This window comes from Mirounga leonina, unplaced genomic scaffold (assembly GCF_011800145.1).
Source record: "Mirounga leonina isolate KUSES-001 unplaced genomic scaffold, KU_Mleo_1.0 Mir_82, whole genome shotgun sequence".
Taxonomy (NCBI): Eukaryota; Metazoa; Chordata; class Mammalia; order Carnivora; family Phocidae; genus Mirounga; species Mirounga leonina.
In genome coordinates, this window is record NW_023270825.1 from 11,422,958 (window position 1) to 11,444,748 (window position 21,791).

The window sequence follows — 21,791 nt, forward strand, 5'->3', positions numbered from 1 at the left end:
TGCTCTTAAAGAAGGGGTCAGCAAAGTTTCTCTGGAATGGTCAGATAGTAAATGTTTCAGTCTTGACAGGTCACAAGGTCTCTGCCACAATGACTCCACAGCCATAGAAGAGAACATGGAGGGGGTGTGGCTGCGTTCCAATAAAACTTTATTTATAAAATCAGGAGGTGGGCTAGATTTGGCCCTCTAGGCATCGTTTGGCTAATGTCAGCTCTAAAGGGCTCTGGCAAAATTCCTGAGGTGTTCTCAGGTTCAGGAGAAAAGGTTTTGTCTTGGGAAAGTCAAGCAACGCCAAGACTTTCCCAAAGCAGAGCACCAGAACTATGGGATTAATTCGCCAAACCCACACCCTCTTTGTGAAAGAGGAGGGTGTGGGAAAGCCAGAGGAGCTAGGAAGATAATAACTCTATTACAGAAATACACAGGCCTGTCACTCAATATTTGCCTACAACCTTCATTTTCATTAATGGTTTATCCTGTTAATTAAAACTTCACTCACTCACTCATTCTCAGGGGGCTACTATCTCTGCGAGAATCCTAGCTTTCGCTTTCTGAATTATCTCTTGCAAAGACTAATCCTTGGTGGGGCTTATAGAAGCAAATGGTGCTGGGTGGTTGGGGAACCTAATTAGAGGAAAATTTGCCGTGTCCCAAGTAGAAAAGCAAATCGCGAGCACTTTCGTTTCTCCACGCCACACAATAGGGCTGGCAAACTTTTTCTGCAAAGGGACAGACGGTAAATATTTTTGGCTCTGTGGACCACATCACTGCGTTACAACTACTTTGGGACTGAAGCACAAAAGCAGCCACAGAGAACACAGAAATGATGGGGACGGCCGTGTTCCAATAAAACTTTATTTACAAACACCAGCAATGACTTCAGGCTGCACTTTGCTTACTGCTGACAGAGAAGAGCAACTTTTGCCTATAATTTAGGTTTGGACCCGCTATTTCTTTTTGAATTGGTATTTGAATTCCACCTTTTGTCCACCAAGGCTCATCTGAAGACAGGGAAATTTGAGAAGGAGTGCACCAAAGTTTTAAACTATAGTTATGTCAAGGTGGTGAGATTTGGGATGGGGGTGGGGGATCATGGGAATCATGACAGCAAGCACGCACAGAGCACTTCTTACATGTTTTGCAACATCTGGTGCACTTTACTCACACATTCACACCTGTTCACACATCTGGGAAAGATGCTGTCACTCCCTTTTTATGAAAGCAGAAAATGGGGCCCAGGAAGACTTGAAGTCCTGTCTTGGCTCTTGAGGTCACTTGCTGTGCAACACAGAGCCAGTCACCCGACATCTTTAAGATTCTGGGTTTTGGGCGGTTAAAACGGGTCTAGCGCCTGTTCTCCCAGGTACCGTCTTACGAGGACGGGACGTCGTTGACACACTCCGGCTCAGCCGGGCTCTGCAGACACACTTCACCTGTATGTGGTGTAGGAACAGCCCATCCCACCCGGGCCACTTACACCGAGGATATGCAGCAGGACGGCTCCGTGTTGTCGCTCCTTGTTGGAGAACAGGTCTGAGGGGAACTCGTGAATCGCTGGAAGACAAGAGCACACGGCAGGGTGTGAGTTGTCAATGGGCCTCGTGATGGCCCCACCGGCAGCGTGAGTCCCCTGTGGACTGTAGAACTTGCTAGGCTTTGGACTTCCCTGGGAGGGGGCCGGCCAGCTACAGCTCCGGAGCCCACGGCACGCCCAAGCTGTCCGGAAAACATCGCCGAGTACTGGATTATCCACAGACGTTCTAGAAACTTGGGGTTGATCAAATTTAACGTATCCCTTGCAATTTTTCTTAAAGTATCGAAACACTTCCTACCCACTAGGATGGCAGAGAGAAATAATAACAAATATTAGCAAGGGCATAGAGAGGTTGGAGTCCTCACAACTGGCCGGGGGGTGGGGGTGGGGGGGCACAGATGCTGTGGAAAGACAGTCTGGCAGTTCCTCAAAGGGTTAAACATCTAGTTACCACATGACACAGCAAGTCTAATCCCAAGTATCCGCCCAAGAGAAGTGAGAACATGTCCACACAAAGCTTGCACAGGGATGTTCATGGCAGTGTTATTCATAAGCGCCAAAATATGGAAACAACCCAAACATCCACCAATGAATGAGTGGATAAATAAAACGTGGTCTAGCCATACAAGGGAATATTTGGCCACACAAAGACAAAACACGGACACATGCTACAACACGGAGGAACCCTTGTGAAGGAAAACACGATGCTGAGAGGAACCCGTCACGCAGGGCCACATATTGTAAGATTCCATTAATATAAAATTCCAGAAGAGGCAAATCTAGAGAGATAGAGGTAGATTAGTGGTTGCCTAGGGCTGGAAGGCAGGATGGTTTGGGGGATAACAGTTAAAGGGTGCAGGGTTTCTTTCGGGGTTCATGAAATCATTCTAAAATTGTGGTGATGTTTGCACAACTATGAACATGCTAAGAGCCGCCCAGTTATAAACCTTAAAGAGGTGAATTGTATGGTATGTGAATTCTACCTCAATAAAGATGTTACTGGCGGAAAAAAAAAAAGTAAAAAAACGTCAAAATACACCCAAGAGAGAAATCGGGATGGTTCCTCACTTTGTCAAAGGATTCTGATCACGTTCCCAGCAGAGAGTTGGGAGTCCCAAGTGGCTTCAGTGCCTACTTGGATCTATTACAAACGCAGTCCCTGTCGACAGTCAGGTTGAGGCTGGAGACGGTCAGTCCCACTCAGGAGGGCAGGTTCTCTGCAGTCACACTGCCACGAGGTTCAGATCCTGCCTCGAATGTTTGCAGCCGTGTCTACAAGGACAGTTCCTTAACCTCTGTGTACCTCAGTTTCATCATCAGCAAAATGGTGAGACTGACTAATAATATGCCTTACTTTTTAAAGCATTTCCAGCCTGTGGTGAATTTCAAACGTGCCCTCCTAGGATTCTGGGATAGGATTCCCTTTCCACTGCGAGGTCAGAATTGAGAAGCAGGCTCATCCCCTCACACCGGAGTCATTTCTGGACCCCTGTGTATCCCCCAGAGCTCAGGGACAGGTGTTCTCCGGCAAAGCACTTTCAGCTTCTCCCAGGCCCACCGGCCCCTCCTCTCAACCTCTCCTCCTGCCCATGATGGATCTGTCACTCCAGACGGGGAAGCCAAGATCCCCAAAGAGGTCAAGTGACATCGGCTGTGTTGGGGATGGCAGTGTTGGCACGAGGAGGAAAAACTCTTGTCCCCCAGCTGGGTGCACTCCCGTGGAACCACACACATAGGGAACACCACCAATGGGAGTGAGGCTCCAGGTGAATTTTAGAGCCGGGCCCCAGGCTGAGACGCAGCAAGGTAGGGAATGAGGGCTGAGAGCACTGGTCCCCGTCCCCTTATCCGCTGGATCCCTCAGGCACCAAGTGTGCCACCACCAGCATTCCGCCATCTTGGGTCATCGAGTACCATGTCACAGTCCCTCCTTTGGCCCCAGGAAGGCCCCTGTTGGGCTGTTACCACCCACCACTCCTGTTATGGGCTCTCATCATCCTGGACGATGGATGGCCCTGTGATGTGCAGGGCTTTCTGTATTAGGAATCAAACACTCAGCTTTGGGGGTATCACCCTTGACACTCCCGAGGGATCTGAGCAACTTCTTGGGCCTCAAAGTTCACAGGCAATGAAGGAACAATGCCTTCTCACTCCACTCCCCAATTCGAGATGAGTGATGGAGGAGTACTTTGTGAAGGTCATTTCTGCAAGTCCCCGGTTGGACGCTCCCACAGCCCCACATCTTCATCCCATCAGCTAGACTGGAAGCTTCTGGAAGGTGGGGATCCACACTGCCCTGTATTACATCCTCTGTGCCTTCACCAGGCCTGGCACACAGCGGGTGCCCAAAACACTGTAACAGTCAGTTGAACTAAAAAATGGTAAAATACAAATAAAAATACCCATCTATATCTTCTCATCCTATCAGAATGCTCTCATTACCCTCATAAACCGCTTAAGCCCCTAGAATGACACCAGCTTCATGGTAGGTGCTGCATAAATGCTCGCAAAGAAACTTCCAGGGCAAAAAAATCCTTTTCTCTGTTAATACAATTTGGTCTTAAGCTCTGAAAGTGATGATTTCTCCCTTATGTGGAAAATCTTGTTTTTTAAGACCAGACTCTCCCGCAAGACCTAGAAAACATCAGCTCCCCAGACAACCAGAAAATGTTCCCACTTTAGAACAAGCAACCTTTAATGAAATATGGATTCTTTCACTTTTTTTTCCCCCCTGTAATCAAAATTCTTTCATAGAACCGCTGCTGGGTCATTTCAAGGGAGAGGGTCTGCTTCCAGGCCTGTCGGCTCAGAGATGGTCATTTTAAAGGGGGGGGCTCGGCATTCCTGTGGCCGGGGTCTTGTTTTTCCAGAACAAATTCAACAGTCTGGGGTATTTCAAGGCAGATCGATAGACGTTTCTGCCCTGAAAATTCGAGACCGTTCCTGATTCTCTGAGCCAGTGTGCTGAGAGCCAGTGATTTATTCAATCCTGGGAATCTTTGAAAATTAGAATAAAGTAATGTGCCTTTCTGCTCTGAAGACGTATCACTGGACTCCAGCAGGGGGGAGATAGGGATTATAAACGGCTTTGTCCTTGGTAGGGACAGGCTTCTACTGGTTCAGCCACAACACCTTGCTTGCTCTGCAACCCTGCATAGAACCCAGAGGGTGGCGGCGGGGAGGGCACGCCATCCAGGACTTAATTTTGCCAGCCAAGACAGAGTAATCAGCTGAGCTATCGCGGCTCATGACCCACTGCCCTCTGTACCCACCCAAGTCTTCTGGACTCGCAGGACCTTCGCAAGTCGCTTAACACCTCAGGGGCTGTTCCCTCACTTCTAAGTGGGGATCACTGCAGAGCCTGTCCCCCCCCCCCCCCCGAGGCTACTGTAAGGGTTAAACGACGCACAGCACTCAGCCCCAGTTAGGCGGCTGTCACACAGGATGGTTAACTTCCAGACTCTATCTTTGACACAAGGCTGTCACCATTGCTCCAGGGGATGAGGCTTGGGTTTGCGAAAGCAGAAGGGAAGGCAAAACCAGCTTAGAGGGGACGAGCAGGGGAGGGCAAATGAGATCAGACCAGCCACATCAGGATCTGGATGCTGGGGCCGCTTAATCCCGGCTTCCTGAGAAAAACTCTCCTCCTGGGCTTGCTGGGATCAGGAGCCCCTGGGCCATGTTCAAGGCACAATGCTTGCACATCTGTGAGGGGCCGAGCCATCCCGTCTGCTGAAATCCCCACCAGGGAGGAGGGAGGAATCAAGGGGGCAGGCACACGCGGCTTTTGAGGTCACGCCTAAGCCTTTAAGCTACAGAAATCTGGCAGGGGTGGGTGTGGGGAAAGGGAAGGGATGTGTCTGCAGGTGGAGCCGAGCTGGGAAACCAAGGATGATCCCAGCACCCTGACACTGGGGGATGGGGGTGGGGAGAGCCTGGGGAAGAGGAGGGGAGGGAAAGCTGCCAAAGACCCAGCAGCCTCTGCCCACTTCCCTTTTAGGATTCTTTCCTTTGGACTTTGGTGCCCAGGACTGGCTTCTCCATTACTTGTGGTTCTGAACACACCCCTCTCCTTACACCTCAGATGTCGGCCTCCCTCCTTTCCCCCCACCTCCACTGTGTGCAGGGCAGGTGGGAACTGTATGTGTGTGTGTGTGGGGGGGGTCTTTCCCACCAGGTGCCTTCCTGAACATCAGAGGGGAAACTGTAAGGCCCCTGGGGACAAAAGCATCTGCAACCCCCCTCCCCACCATCAGCTACCCGGCTAACACCCTATAAACAAGACCCCTAGGCACACTTGACCTTTTTTGTTGACAAACTTACATGGATGATGCGATCGTATTTCAGAACCCCTGAGTCACTGTTGCCCTTTCAAGGCTTTGTACTTCTGCCAACATTGCTGCTCCTTTTCAAAATGTATTAATTTGTTCAACAAGTATTTGCTAATAGGTGTCGGACCTTCTGGGAAAGAGCAGACGGGATCCTGAGGCATCCGTGGGCTTGGCCGCTCCTCATCTTGGAGGGTGACTTGACTTTCAGAGAAAGCCAAAGTTATTCAGAAAGCAGCAGGATATCAAGATGGCAAGTACCCTGATCCTGAAAGCGTACAGATCGATACACATTTCTTGAGCATCACTGTGCGCCAGGCATAAGCATTAACTATGAGTCTAGCAGATGTGCCCATAAGGGGCTGGGGGCAGTAGGACAAATAAACAAATGACTGAGAGACAGTGAGAAGCTTGCAGGGATGGTGGGGAGTGAAGCAAGCCAGGCGGGTTACTGACCCGAGGGGGCGTGAGCAGCAAGCCCATGGAGAGAGGGGCACCCACATCGAGGTTAAAGGCTGCGTTGCAAACTTTTCAAAGCCCTCCCGTCTGCCATATCGGTCTGCCACATTGGTCCCACAGCCCTGTTTTCTTGATGAGGAAATGGAGGATCTGAGAAGCTAGATTTGCCTACCATCACAGGTTTGGCACAAGTGAGGAGAGGAGGACCCAGGCGGGAACCCAATAAATACCAGGCTCTTTAGAGCATTTTACCCCTAACAGGTACAAATCGGGACCAATGTCTCCTTTACACAAGGACAGGCTCTGTATTCCTGAAGCTCTAAGGGCCAGGGCAAGAAGTCGTGCTCTTGAAAAGAGGACTGCACATGCATGCCATGGGCCAATTCTGCTGATAGTCCATGGCCTACCCATGCAGAGCAGAGGTCTTGTCCATTACTTCATGGCTCCGGGAAAACTTGTCACTCCTCTTCCTCAACCTACCTGAAACATTTAATAAAACTGGCCACTTCCCATTTATGGATGTAGGAACACATGAATGAATGAGTGAATGAATGAATGAATGATCGATCTATCCACCCACCCATTGAACCACGTTACATATAGAATTCATTCTTTGGGGGCATGGGTCTTGAGATCCACCCATCACATCCTGAGACAGCAGAGTTCCAGCGTCTCAAAAATTCCCTCGTGCTGACTTTTTGTAATCATCCCCACTCTGCACCCCAACTCCTGGCCACCACTGGTGTGTTTCCTTTCCCTACAGTTTGCCTTTCCCAGACGTCATATCAATGGAATCATTCAATATGCAGCCTTGCCTTCTGGTCTCTTTTGCCCCCTTTGGTCTGGCTTCTTTCACTTGACAAAATGCATTAGAATTCACCCACATAGCTGTGTGATCCCACCTCCACTTGATGTTCTCACTTAGCTTGACTCCCCCATTCTCCTCACTTGCCCAGTGGCCTTTAGGGGCCCCTCCCTCGTGGAACCCCGAATACTGTGGTTCTCAGAGCTCTTCCCTGAGCCCTCTTCTCTCTCCATCTACGCACCTTCCCCACGTGATCTTGGCTTTGACTCCCTAATCTCTGCAGACTTCTCCCAAATCCCAATCTTTCCTGAGCTCAAGACCTAATACACCCAGGTACCAACTGAACGTCACACCTTCGCCGTCCTAGAAGTACCTAAAACCTGTCCCCAGTGAGTGGCCCACCATCCATGTTGGTCCGCATGAAAGAAATCCCAGTGTTGGTCCCTGGTGTTGGTCCCTCCTCCTCCCCCACGCTCTGTGATGGGTGGACAGGGCCAACTGGCACCCAGCTTCCAATTTAACTTCCTTCCACGAGCCTTCCCATCAGGGACACTAGTATAGTGCACAAGGCTGTGCACTGCACGGTCACACGTATCAGCTCTGTTCCTTGTTCTGTGGAGTCTGGACAATCTTGAAGCTGGGGTTCTGCATAAGAAGTAGGTTCTGCCAACCTAGGCGACTGGGAGGGAGGACAAGGGCAGAGGGGTTCTTCCTCCGGCAGCCCAGGTTCCAGAGATGCAAGTGTAGAGAGGCTCTCCTGGCAACAGCACCCTCTTCCTTATTCCCCCCAAGGTTGTCTTTGAATTTGATCTTCCCATTTCCAGCTCCTGTTCCTTTAGCCCTTCTTACAATTTCGTAAGCACATCGTTCCCTGAGTTAAATTCCTTTCTGTTTAAAATGCGGAGAAGGGCTTCTATTTCCTGCATGGAACGCTGATCGCTACCCTCTGCCCGCCTTCAGCCAGCGCTCCACGGGGTCCGGGCAATCTCACTGCCCACGCGGCTTGCGCCTACCACCTCTCCCGCTCCACCTGCCTCCCCAGCTCGTGTCCTCTCTCTATCTGCCCCCTTCCGTGCTCCGCACGCAGCCAGACCAACTCCTCCACAGGCGCCGAGGGCTTGAAGTCCTTCAACGGTTCCCAGCTGCGCTGAGGATAAATGCCCACCGGCCCGGGGTGGCCCCCCATCTCTCGTCTCCTCCTGTCGCCTGCCACCTGCCCTCTCATGCTGGCTCTGCTCGAGCCTGTGAGCTGCCGGGTTCTGGCACCAGGTGGGTGTTCAGGAAACATCTGTGGAGTGAATGAGTATTTGGCCTTCGACCTCCCTTTGGACACAAACCCACTAGAACGAGCTCTGCCCAAAGGATGCCCAAGAGACAGGCTGGCCGGCCCTGCTTCCTCAGCTCTGGCCTTCCAAGGTGCTGCCTGGATGCTGAGCCGTGACCTTTCCCAGAAGGAAAGGGTTTGACAGAGATGTGCCTCCATTAACGCTGATCTTTCTTCAACCTTTCAATTAGTTGACTCTCTTTATGGAATATAAACTGTGAAGTGAATTTTTCAAAACAGAAAAAAAAAATTGCCTCAAAACACGCCATTCTTTCTCTCTCTGCTTTCTACCTCGGTTAAAAATAGCCCCACGTTCTGAGCCCTGACGTTTATTCTGAAACGATGTAAGCTAGACTGTAAGGCTGGGGAAGTAATTTAAATAGCTTCAAACTTCCATCATTTCAACTTATGTGTTTTAGAAACCACCCGAGTGCCAGAAACCAAAAGCAAAAAAAAAAAAAATCGTGATTTCCCCCCCCAATTCTATGGTTTAAAATAACTTCGTGAAGAGTTTTATACCTTTCATGGGCAATAGCTGGAATGTCTAGGTTTTATACCATCACCCTCATGTCTCAACCAGGAGCAAAAATAATTAAATCATTGGTCTAACCAGCATGAAAAGGAGTTTAAAAATCCTATCTTTTTTTTTTTTTCCCAGCACATTCCAAAAGAGATTAAGCACCATGAAAAACAAAGATATGATTGGAAGATCCAGCAGTAGGACTGCTCTCTCCAGGAGCAACCACTGTGGGATTTTAGGGCTGGAAGAGGCTCCAGATGCTACCTGGCCCAGTGGTCCTGCACCCAGGACAGGGCATGGGCTTATCAAAATCATAGGGGCGACATCCTCTAAGCCAACACTGCCATCTCCACCTCCCTCCCTGGCCTGATGCTGAACATCTTTTTCCTGTCCATGAGAACCACTTAACCCCCCATTTTAAAGGGGAGAAAAGGACACTGAAGTGCAGAGACATCAAGTGCTTTTACTCAGCATCACAGCTACTTAGCAATAGAATTAATAACCCAAATGGACAAATGGACAATGGCCACACCATACAGGACAACAGAACTCTGACCCATGCATCCGGAAGCCCAGGAAGCCCAATCACAACTGGCCCACATGGTCAGAGCTTGGTCAGTGAGGGCCAGCTTCCCTACAGCTTGTCCCCACTTCCAACTCAAGACCAGCCAGAGAAAGCTAAATATGCTCTGTATAATGGGCTGAATAAAACCCATGTCCACCAAGAAACTTATTTAGAAATTAGATGAATGGATAAAGATGATGTGATACATATATATACACACAATGGGATACTACTCATCCATCGAAAAGAACGAAATCTTTCCATCTGCAATGACGTGGATGGAACTAGAGTGTCTTATGCTAAGTGAAACAAATCAGTCAGAGAAAGACAAATACCATATGATCTGACTCATATGTGGAATTTAAGAAACAAAATCAGAGAGGGAGACAAACCATAAGAGACTCTTAACCACAGGAAACAAACTGAGGGGTACTGGAGAGGAGGGAGGTGGGGGCTGGGGTAACTGCGTGACAGGCATTAAGGAGGACGCATGATATGATGAGCAATGGGTGTTATATGCAACGGATGAATCACTGACCTCTACCTCTGAAACTAATAATACACTGTATGTTAATTAAATTGATTTTAAGTTAAAAAAAAAAAAAAGAAATTAGGTACATGAGCCTGCTAGGGCTGCCACAACAAAATACCACAGACAAGGGAGCTTAAACAACAGAAATTTGTTTTCTCGCAGTTCCAGAGGCTGGGTGCCCAAGATCAAATTGCCCAAAGGGTTGGTGTCTGGTGAGGCCCCTCTTCCTGGCTTGGGAACAGCAGTCTTCGCACCGAGTCCTCACGTGGCCTCCTCTGTGTGTGCAGAGACTGAGCTCTGCTATCCTGCCTGCTTCTAAGGGCTGGTCCCATTGGATTAGAGCCCCACCTATAACCTCATTTAGGCTGACTTACCTACCAAGGTGCTGTATCCAAATACTGTCACACTGGGGTTAGGGCTTCAACATAGGGAGTAGGGGGTGGCGGGTGTGTGGGGGGGGACATCATTTTGTCTATAACCTAAGGTCTTTGCAGATGTAATTATTTAAATTAAAATGAGGTCATACTGGATTAGGGAGGTCCCTCGGTCCACTGACTGATGTCCTTATAAGAGGACAGGACACACGGAGACACCACGAGGGCTTGCGATAATGACCTCAGAGACCGCAGTGATGGGTCTACAAGCCGGGGAACGGCAAGGATCGCTGGCGGCCACCAGAAGCCAGAGCGGGGACAGCAAACAGATTCTCCTCGGAGCCTCCAGGAGGCACCAACCCTGCCGATACCCTTGATCTCAGACTTCTAGCTTCTGGAACCAGGAGAGAAAAATTTGTTGTTTTAAGTCACCCAGTTTGTGGTCATTTGTTACAACAGGCCTAGGAAACAAATATACTCCCCAAACCAATGGCGTGACATGCCCTGCTTCCAGTCAGCCCGCCGCTAGCTTCCCACACCAATCCTCTCCCACCGGGGCCCACCCCAAGCCTCCCGTTCTTGCTATGAATCTTCTCTCCTCCCCTACCTGCCTTTGCGTCTCTGCCAAAGACAAGCGATGGTAGCGGGCTCCCTTGCTGTGGTAAACTGAGTCAACATCGGGGATGTGTTCTCATTGGGTTGGCCTTCATTGATTTCCATGATTCCAATGGCCACTGGTTGTGTCTATGTGTCTATTTCTCCCACCCTAGCGTTGAGTGCTCTTGGTGTGCCGTGGGGTCAATTTGTTCATCCCGGTCCTGTCCCCACCTCTACCAGACGGCATCCAGCTACAGGACGGGACCAAGAATGCACACTATATACCTCCAGTGAATCAGTAACCAAGGTTCTTGATCACTGTAAAACAATCAAACTCTGAGCTGCTCACCAGGGGACACCACAGAGAGGCACTGAATTTATCAAAAGGACAGTGATTATTTCTACTTGGGAACAGAGATGTAACTTTTTGTTAGCATAATGTTTTATGTATAAACCCTAAATAGCAGACATATACAGGGCCTACTGTATACCAAGCACTCTAAGTACCTTACACATAGTGTTCTGTTTAATCCTTACAATGAGCCTGTGAAATATCATTAGTCCCATTTTACAGATGGGCAAACTAGGGCACAGAAAGGTTAAGGAAGTTGCCCAAGGACACAAAGCAAGCATCAGAGTCAAGACTGATACGTGGGTAATTCAGCTCTAAACAGCACTTGACTATATAGCAAGAGCCAGAAAAGGTTTCTTCTCTTTGACACAACTCATCATTTGGTTTGTGTTCTAAGTGTGCCACTCAACATATAAGGGGAAAACCAGAGAAGTGAAGAGTCCATTACCGCGAAAAACTGTAAGTCACTCATCATCCAGTAATAGGGAAATGGTTCTATGGTTGTGACACATTCCTCCAGTCCTTCTAGAAATGTTTACTGGCACCTACCATGTCCCAGCACTGTTCTGTGTCCTGGGAATATAGCCATGAACAAGACAGGCAAAGCCCCTGCCCTTGTGGCACATTTTAGGTCAAGTGTCATTCAAAAAAAAACAAAAAAAAAACCTTGGATGTGGAAATAAATCTAATCATTAATGAAAACACACACAAAATCGCAGGTGGTTTGTTTGCAGCTACGAATAAATAAGCCAAAGAAAAGAACTGAAAAGAAATACACCAAAACGAATCCAGTGGATGCAGCAGGTGGAGGAATCCTAAATGGCTTTCTCTTGGATGGTCCCCTCCCCACCCCACCCCAACGTGACTTCCTCCTAATTATGCAAAGACCCTATTTCCAAATAAGGTCACATTCAGAGATACCAGGGATTAGGACCTCAACCTGTCTTTTGGGGGAACACAATCCAACCCACGACAGCGCTCATATTGTTGAGTTGATTAACTCTTGCTCTACGGAACACAGGCACAGAAAATAACTCCCCGTGAAAGAGCTCTTAAGAAGACGCAGCAATGGCCACAATGAAGTCTATTATATGCTCTGATTTTCCCAGGACCATCCTGATTCACATCTGCTGTCCAGAATGATTAACAGTGCCCCTTCACTCTCGAAAGTGTCCTACTCTGGATGATAAATTTCATGGCCACTCTGCTCATTAGGAGTTCAGTGACCTGGAGTAAAAATTAATACCAATTAGCCAAGAGAGTTCAAATTAATCTGTGCTGACATGCCAGGAAAGACCTCCATCATTTCCAACATGGACACTCGGTACATCCTTATCCTTGTCAGCTTCAATGAGGTTCAATGAGGTCAAGTTCAATGAGGTTAAGTGAATAGTTCCTAGGGAAAGGTAGATGCTGGAGTACCTCCCACCAAGGACACTCTGATCTAGGCAAGGATGGATGACTTGCCAAGAGTGAGTGGTCCACGGTCCCCACTAACCAGAAATGGACCTGGAGGAAGGTTGCAATGGCCCTCCCTTTACCTCTACCTGGTCCTGAGGTCACCGCAGAGCTGTATGAGGGATGGAATGGTTAATTTTGGCAACTTGGCTAGGCTATAGTGCCCAGTCATTTAATCAAACACAAATCTAAGTACTGCCATGAAGATATTTTGTGAATGTGCTTAACATCTACCTTCAACTGACTTTAAGTAAAGGAGATTGCCCTTAAGCACATCAGTGGGTGTCATCTAATCAGTTGAAGGCCTTTAGAGAAAAATTCTGCCTCAAGACTGATACATCAGCTCTTGCCTTGAGAGTTTCCAGCCCGCCTGGCCATCTTATAGATTTCAGACTTGCCAGTCCCTGTACTCACACGAACTATTTCCATGACATCAATCCCTTTATGGGTGTGTGTGTACACATGCCTCTTATTGGTTCTTTTTCTCTGGATAATTCTGACTGATACACTGGACCTTGGCCAACTGGGCTTGGGAAGTAGAGAATAAGGAGCCATTCCTGTCCCCTAGATGAAGGAGAAGTGAGAGCCCAGGCGACAGAGGGACGAGCACATAGAGTTCACAGAGGGACCTGCCAGGCTACTCTCACCATTTCATAACCTACCGCTGTGGGTCAGGGTCACCCCCTCAGCACTCTTACCCTGTCTCCCCACCCCAATCCCTGGGGTTCCCTGTTTGGCCATCTTTCTCTTTGGCACAATCCTGTCTCTCTCCCAAGTGGCCTCAAGGCAAGAAGTATCAGGCCAGAATTCAGCAGACAGGCACTGAGTTCATCAGTCCTGTTTGGTAAGGCACAGTGAGATCCTCCCAGAGAGAACAGAATGGCTTCTCCTTTCCTGAGAGAGGCATCGAAGGCAGTCCCCCAGCGAGCACTGGCTGAGGAAATATGTGCTCCGTGTAAACATTTACACTTCTTTTTCCTTCTTTAATTCAAGTTAGTTAACATATAGTGTAGTACTGGTTTCAGGGGTAGAATTTAGTGATTTGTCACTTACATACAACACCCAGGGTTCATCCCAACAAGTGCCCTCCTTAATGCCTGTCACCCATTTAGCCCATCCCCCACCCATCAACCCTCAGGGTGTTCTCTATATTTAAGAGTCTCTTATGATTTGCCTCCTTCTCAGTTTATCTTACTTTTCTTTCCCTTCCCCTATGTTCATCTGTTTTGTTTCTTAAATTCCACATATGAGTGAAATTATACGGTATTTGTCTTTCTCTGACTTCCTTATTTCACTTAGCATAATACCCTCTAGTTCTGTCCGTGTCGTTGCAAATGGCAAGATTTCCCTCTTTTTGATGGCTGAGTAACATTCCAGTGTGTGTGTATGTGTATCACATCTTCTTGGACATGTGGGCTTTTTCCATATTTTGGCTATTGTGGACATTGTTGCTATAAACATTGGGGTGCAATGTTGTATCCTTAGGGTGCATTTCTGTATCCTTAGGATAAATACCTAGTAGTGCAAATGCTGGGTCGTAGGGTAGTGATATTTTTAAATTTTTGAGGAACCTCCATACTGTTTTCCACACTGGCTGCACCAGCTTGCATTCCCCCCAACAGTGCAAAAGTGCTCCCCTTTCTCCGCATCCTCGCCAACATCTGTTGTTTCCTGAGTTGTTGATTTTAGCCACTCTGACCGGTGTGAGGTGGTATCTCACTGTGGTTTTGATTTGCATTTCCCTGATGATGAGTGATGCTGAGCATCTCTTCACGTGTCTGTTGGCCATCTGCTGTCTTCTTTGGAAAAGTATCTACTCATGTCTTCTGCCCATTTCTCACCTGGATTATTTGTTACACTTCTAATGAGACCATCTAGTTGCTATAGTTCAAGTGAGAGGGTAAAGCAAAATTACAGGGAGAAAGGAAGGAACTGGACATCTCATGTACTTCCAGGTGGGTCTCACATAGTAGGTGCTTAACTAAACAGTGGTTGAATGACTAGTAGGTATGCTTTGGCCATACAGCCCCACTTTCCTAAGATCTCAGAACAAAAACGTCTGCCTAATTCCTTCTAGGCTCTGTGCTTATTCTCATCCTTGGCTTCTGTCAAAACATTTCCAATAAAGAGTCACTAGGGTCTGAATTTTATTCTTGGCTTTCTTTTGTGAGCTTGTGGAAAATTACTTAGCTCCTTAGTTTCCACAAAACACTGAGGTTTGAGGAAGCTCTTAGCTTGAATGAGAGACTCCTCCGAATCACAAAAGAAAAATCTCTCCTTTGATGTTTTCCCAGGCCCATCCCTCCCTCTTCAAAACATCAACACAAATCAAGGTTCAGGAGGCAGTAAACAATCGGACAATGTGCTCTGCACTGGGAGCCCAGAAAGTTCAGCACTGGCCTCAGTTCATGCAGCCACTAACTTTGACAGACCTGACCTCAGTTTCCTCCTCAGTAAGAGGAGAGCTAAGGTCATCAGAGCCATGGACCATGATCGTTTCTCAGCTCAGTGTCACACGTGTTGAGTCCCCTTGCTGTAGAGGGCCCCGCACGAGGCAGGAAGGAAGCAAATCCTTAATCCAGGGAAACAAGGGTTCGCTTTCCCGCCAGCCCCTCTCTTCCTCTGCTTACCTGCCCAACACTGCAGACTTTTACCACATCTTGTGTCTAGGTTGAAAAGCTAGACATGGTGACGCTACGCAAGTCACTGAGCTTCTTCACTTCTCACCTGCCATGCCCTGCCACAGACAGACAGACAGACAGACACACACACACACACACACACACATACACACAGCACTTCCATTTCCCAGAAAGGATGGCAGGATTTCTCTACATCTCCATAGAGTTCAAGGCTTCGAATTTAGAATCCACACAGTCCTCAACTGCATCTCTCGCCATCGCAAGCCCAGGCTGGGCCACAGGATGAAAGGCAGGGACTTGAGCTTCCAGGTTGACCACCCAACACGGGAAGAAGCCTCTCTAGATGGTGGGCCAGAACTGGGAATGTATGCAGCCTGTTTGCAGGAAGAGGAGCGCCGAGGAGTGCTTCAGCTCGGGCTCTGGAGACGGTCAGGGAGGGGAACAACTTACGAGATGGCAAGGGGCAAAGTGGACTCCAGCCCTTCCTCAGGAGAATTCTGAGGAATGCCATCTCCACAGAGCTGTGTTATCTGGGAAGCGGCCAATGAACTTGTCTTCACACGAGGTGAGCATCACCTTTCAAGGGGAGTCTGATCAGCATCCTCCTGTGCGCTTTTCAGAAGGTCAGTCACAGCACGTGATGAATAAACGTCCTACCAAGGGCCTATGGGCGACAAAATCCCAGCACACGGTGAATTCTGCAGGAGCAGAGAATATTCTCTGACACATTAGCGTTTTTGTTTTTGGGGAGTAGATACCCAGTAGTGGAATTACTAGATCATATGGTAATTCTGTTTTTAATTTTTTGAGGAACCCCCACACTGTCTTCACAGTGGCTACACCAGTTTGCATTCCCACCCACAGCGCACAAGGGTTCCTTTTTCTCCTCATCCTCGCCAACGCTAGTTCTGTCTTGCTAGCCATTCTGACAGGTGTGAGGTGAGATCTCACTGTGGGTTTGAGTTGCATTTCCCTGATGATGAGTGATGTTGAGCATCTTTTCGCGTGTCTGTTGGCCATCTATATGTCTTCGGAAAAAAATGTCTATTTAGGTTGCCTACCCATTTTTAATTGGATTATTTGGGTTTTTTTGGTGTTGAATTATATAAGTTCTTTATAAATGTTGCATATTAACCCTTTATTGGATATACCATTGGCAAGTATCTTCTCCCATTCCACAGGTTGTGTTTTCATTTTATTGGTGGTTTCCTTCACTGTGCAAAAGCTTTTTATTTTGATGTAGTTCCAATAATTTATTTTTACTTTTGTTTCCCTTGCCTCAGAAGACGTATCTAGAAAAATGCCAGCAGCCCCCCCATTTTTACTGATTTTCTTCCCTAGGTTAGTGTTTTTCAACCTGGACACTACTGGCCGTGGGGCTATAGAATTCTTTGTTTAGGGGGGCTGTCTTGCACATTGTAGGGTGTTCAGCATCCCTGGCCTCTACCCATTAGATGCCAGGAGCACCCCTGCCCCCAGTTTTGCCAACCAAAAATGTCTCCAGAGGTCACCTAGGCAGGGTAACTGGAGAGACACTATCTCCCCCAGCTGATAACCACTTCCCCAGATGACCACTTCCTGTACTTTCTGTGGTAAAAAAAAAAAACTCGTTGCTTTATTTGACTGACCCTCTTGTAAATGGTAGAAAAAGGAGTCCCTAGAAAAATGACCACGTACTCGGCTGTCACAATGTTAAATTGCTTAAAAGTGTTCAAATGCTTATTTTCACTCTGTTCCGCTCCTGTCACAGATGGGTAACAGAAGTTCCCAGACCACATTCCAGAAGGTATGATGCTAAGTGAAATGAGTCAGACCCAGAAAGACAAATGCTATATGATTTCACTTGTCAGTGGAATCTAAAAACAAAACAAAGGAACAAACAAAAAGCAGATAAATACAGAGATCCGGTGGTTGCCAGAGGGGAAGGTGGTAGGGGGATGGGTGAAGGGGATTGGGGGGTACGGGCTTCGAGTCGTGGAAGTGAATAAGCCACAGGGATGAAAGCACAGCACAGGGAACGTGGATGGAGGTACTGTCACGGCCTTGTATGGTGGCAGATGGGAGCTGCCCTTGTGAGCACAGCCAAACGCAGAGAGTTACGCACAGAATCGCTGAATCACTATGTCATACCCCTGAAGCTAATATAACGTTGTGTGTCAACTCTACTTCAGTTAAAAAAAAAAAGTGGTAGCTGCTACCTTTGTCCACTGAACGCAGACGCCTGCCTCACTCTGTCTCCTTGTCATTAAGAGCTGCCCACTCTCTGCCTCTCACACATGGCATCTATACCAGCTCCCATGCTGCTAAATCACAGGTCCTCCCCACTCCCAAAACTCCCCGCCCAAACTGGGCAGCGAGAACATGCCAGAAAGCTCTGAATCTCACCCCTTCCCCCTTGCCCCACCTTCTCTTTCTAGTCTCATTAAGTCAACTCAAATCCACACTTTTAAATAGTGGCACATCTCTTGCCTATTTCTACCCATGGATGGTACAGAATGAACCTCGCTGCTCATTCTCCTACCGCGGAGTACTTTTATTCTCTCAGCTGCGGTGCTCCTACGTGTGGGTTCCAGTGCAGCTAGGGGGTCTGTCCCTGGAACAGAAACTGCTCCCAGCCCAGATTCTGCCTTTCGAATCCTTTGGACCAGGGCAGAGCGTGTGTGCCATCCCCCAGGAGGATTTGCGCTAGGGGCTGCCAGGGGGTAAGGATAAGGCAGACCACAGACGGGGAGTCGATGGTGGCTGTAATGTGACAAATGCCACGGGGAGGAGTTTAAACAGAGCTTCAGTGGAACACAGAAGAAGGAACAACGAACTCTAACTCAGAAAAGGTGACTCAGGGAAGAGCCCGAGGCGGGAGAGCTGAACTCTGGAGGATTTCCATGGACGCCCCAGGAAAGGGGAGAGAGGCTTTCTAGGCTAAGGAATGAACTTGGTTGCTGAGGCGGGAAGGGGGAGGGAGCCCAGGAGGCTGGGAATTCTGTGCCATCGGGACCCAGGTGTTCCGGAAGGTGAGGGAAGTGACAATGGGAAGAGATACTGGGACATGGGGTTGAACCAGATCACAGGACCTGGAGTGCCGGGATGGGAACCTAGCTGTGTCTCAACAACACCAGGGAATACTAGATTTCATAAGCTCAGGAATGACAAGGATTAGAGTATTTTAAACCAAAAACTGGCAAACTGATTTCTGTACAGGGCCAGATAGTATATATTTTCGGCTTTGTGGGCCATATGGTCTGTGTCGCAACTACTCAACTCTGCTGCCGTGGAGCAGAAACCACTGTACATGATACACAAACAAATGAGCATGGCTGTGTTCCAATAAAACTTTATTTATGTTCACTGAAATTTGAATATCACGTAATTTTCATATACCCCAAACTATTATTATTTGTACTTTTTCTCCAGCCATTAAAAATGTAGACGCCATTTTAAGCTTGTGGGCCACCTACAAATAGGCGATGAGCTGGATTTGGCCCATGGGCCGTGGTTTGCCGATTCGTGTTTTAGAAACATCACTCAGGGGGTGGGGAGCGACAGGGACCTCAAGCAGAAGCTGCTGGGGTAACAAGGGGATGGCAAGAGAGGGACAGCCTGGGCTGCAGTGTGGAGGGCTGAGGGGCACCTACAATGTCCGGCTAGAGTGATGGGAGAGCACTATGATGCCATCAATCTAGATGGGTGACAACATGGGGATGGCATGGGTCAGAAAGGCTTGTGGCTGTGGCCACACATCCAGGCCCAAGAGGACAGAAGTGTCTGGCCCAAATGCTGATCAGCCGGTCTCAGAGACTGCCCGGTCATACCAGAGTCGGTTACTCAGAGTACTGGGGCAGCTGATCAAGATGACATCTGTTGTTCGCCTGGTTCTCCCTGGGGGACCGTCCCCTCCCTTGTTCTTGTCCCTAAGATTTGAGTGGGGCTGGTTCTGCCCCAGGGCCGAAGGGTTGGTTCAGAGATAAGAGAATGGTCCCATGAGAGTCACTCTCAGGAATTTGGGAAAAGGAAAGGCTTTCTTTCTGCTGAACCTGAAAGTGGTAAAAATGCAGGCCAGGACTTCCCAGGGACTCCATGTAGAGAGATTTGCTGTGAAGGAAGCCACCATGGAAGGAGTCAATCCTGCTGCCACTGACTGAGCCCTAGACCCAGCCATACCTAAAGCTAGCTCAGACCTCCCAGTTCAGGAGCCAATCATGCCAGTCCAGGCTGGGTTTTGGTCACTTGTAGCCAAAGTCCTAAAACATCTCGCTGCTGTTAGAATGAAACCCCAGAGGGCAGAGGCCTTGATCTTGGAATCGTGTGTGACAAAGTGCCTGAGAGGATTGACAAGTGACCTTATCCAAAGCACTTGCATCTGTTGTATTTATCACTAGACGTGCCTTTATACACAGTAGGCGCTCAATAGTTGCTGGTGTAAGAATGAAGGCACACAATCCCAGGGCACCAGATACACTGAGCCAGGGGAAACTCTGAAAAGAAACGTCAGCAGGCCGTGTGGATTTCTTTTCCTTCTCCACGGGCTGAGGGTTCAGAGAACCCATGAGCTTCAGGGACCTGGTTCTACCTCATACAACCAACCAAGACAGGCCCAGCTGGGAGAGAAGAGGCTCAGGGGGCGCCAGCTCTAAATGCATGCCGGGTAAGCGCCTATATGAAAGAAGGGAATTACCCGGTCTCAGGAAAGGGGCAGGCCTCCAGCTGGGCATGGAAAATGTTGGCTGTAAGTAGCAGCTCACCGGGCAAGGAGGGAACATGGGTGCCTAGAGCTCTGTGAAGCAACTCAACACCGATCCCAAGGCCAGAGGTGGGGACATGGGTGGACAGCTGGGGAAGCCAGGCCTGTGTCCCCCTACCACCCTGCAGAGGCTCCAGAATACTCAACTATGAATGTCCATGAAATACGTGTGTGGAGAAGCTGATTAACGGGGATGGCAGGGAGGAAACAAAAGAGCTCTGTACAGTGAGCCTACACAGAGTCCCAGTCCTGACACTCATCGAATGCATGACCTTCGGCAAGTCAGTTCCACCCTCTGGGACCCAATTCCCTCAGCTGTACATGAGAGAGCTGGACCAGAGAAGTGCTTCTCCGGCAGAGGGGACAACTCAGAGTTTGTCTAAGAGGCGTTTATAAACCCACAAGTGAACGCGGGATGAACACGCCTCCCACGTGCGCCAGCAGGAGCGTGTGGATACTAGCTGTTGCATGCCTAATATTTTCCAAATCGAAGTACTAAACTCACAATCACTTGACACTGTTTTCTCAGCATATAGCCCATTATGTCCAGATGACATGCGCCCCCACCTCCCGCCAGAGGCGCATGGCAAGGACCTTCACTGCTTTCAAATTCTTGCTCCACCCCTTACTGGTGGCTTGGCTTTGGCAAGCAAGGTTCTTACCCTTGCAATGTCTCGGTTTCCTATTTGCAAACCAGGCATAGTATTAGCCCCTACCTCTCAGACTCATCCAGAGGACAGAGGGATAGGATGTATGTAAAGGTGTGGAAGAGACCCAGCGGACAGCGAGGGTTCAGTCCACGTTCGCTAGTCCACGCAGTCAGCGATACCAAAAAAGGACACTTTCTAGTGGGTGTCCATGGAATTTTTCCTTTAAAAAGCTGCCCTTATAAAACGAACCCGTGCTGTCACAAGTCAGGAGAGGGGTTCCCTTTTGGGGGGCGGGGGTGGGATGACTGGAAGGGGATCAGGGGGCCTATCTGGGGCTGGTAATAGTCTGTGTCTTGATCAAAGTTGCTGGTGACGTGGGTATGTTCGGTTTGTGAAAATCTATGAAGTGCACTTTCCTGGATGTATGTTATCCTTCAATAAAAAGTTCTAAAACCAAGGCACTCTCAAACAAAAAAGATGAATGTTGGCGGCAACCGTGTGCTCCCTCTAAGAGCACTGAATGCATTTCCATCTCCCATCCCTTGCTCCTCCACCATATCTGTGCCTCACAGCCGCAAACGGCCTCCAGCTTTGTCTGGCTCTGCACAAAACAGGCTGGCTGGGAGAGCGAGCCAGCAACCCCTCCACCCCACTCCCCACCTCCAGGTCCATTCCTCCATCCTGTTGTTCAGCATCGCCTCCTCCTGGAGCTGCTGACGTCAGCTTGCTGGACCTCTCCAAGTCATAATGACCCAGAGCAGCTGAACCACTGAGATGGGAAGGGCCCAGGGGACCTGCCTCTACCCAGCATTGGACGAGGCGCTCTTCTCCACAAGCCGTCCTGACCCAGCCCCACCTCTGCCTGCAGCAACCCCAGTCAAAGCCCGACTCACCCCCCTTCACCCCAAGACTC

General features: G+C 48.8%; 1 protein-coding gene across 2 annotated transcripts in view; it reads right to left on the minus strand.

The window, feature by feature from the left end:
* Nucleotides 1-21,791, minus strand: part of SLC24A4 (solute carrier family 24 member 4) — a 165,605-nt gene that overhangs the window by 58,570 nt on the left and 85,244 nt on the right. For both annotated transcript variants that reach the window (XM_034992497.1, XM_034992496.1), the window contains exon 3: nt 1,478-1,554. In XM_034992497.1, coding sequence (XP_034848388.1) covers nt 1,478-1,554 — 77 coding nt within the window. The remainder of the gene's footprint in view (nt 1-1,477; nt 1,555-21,791) is intronic.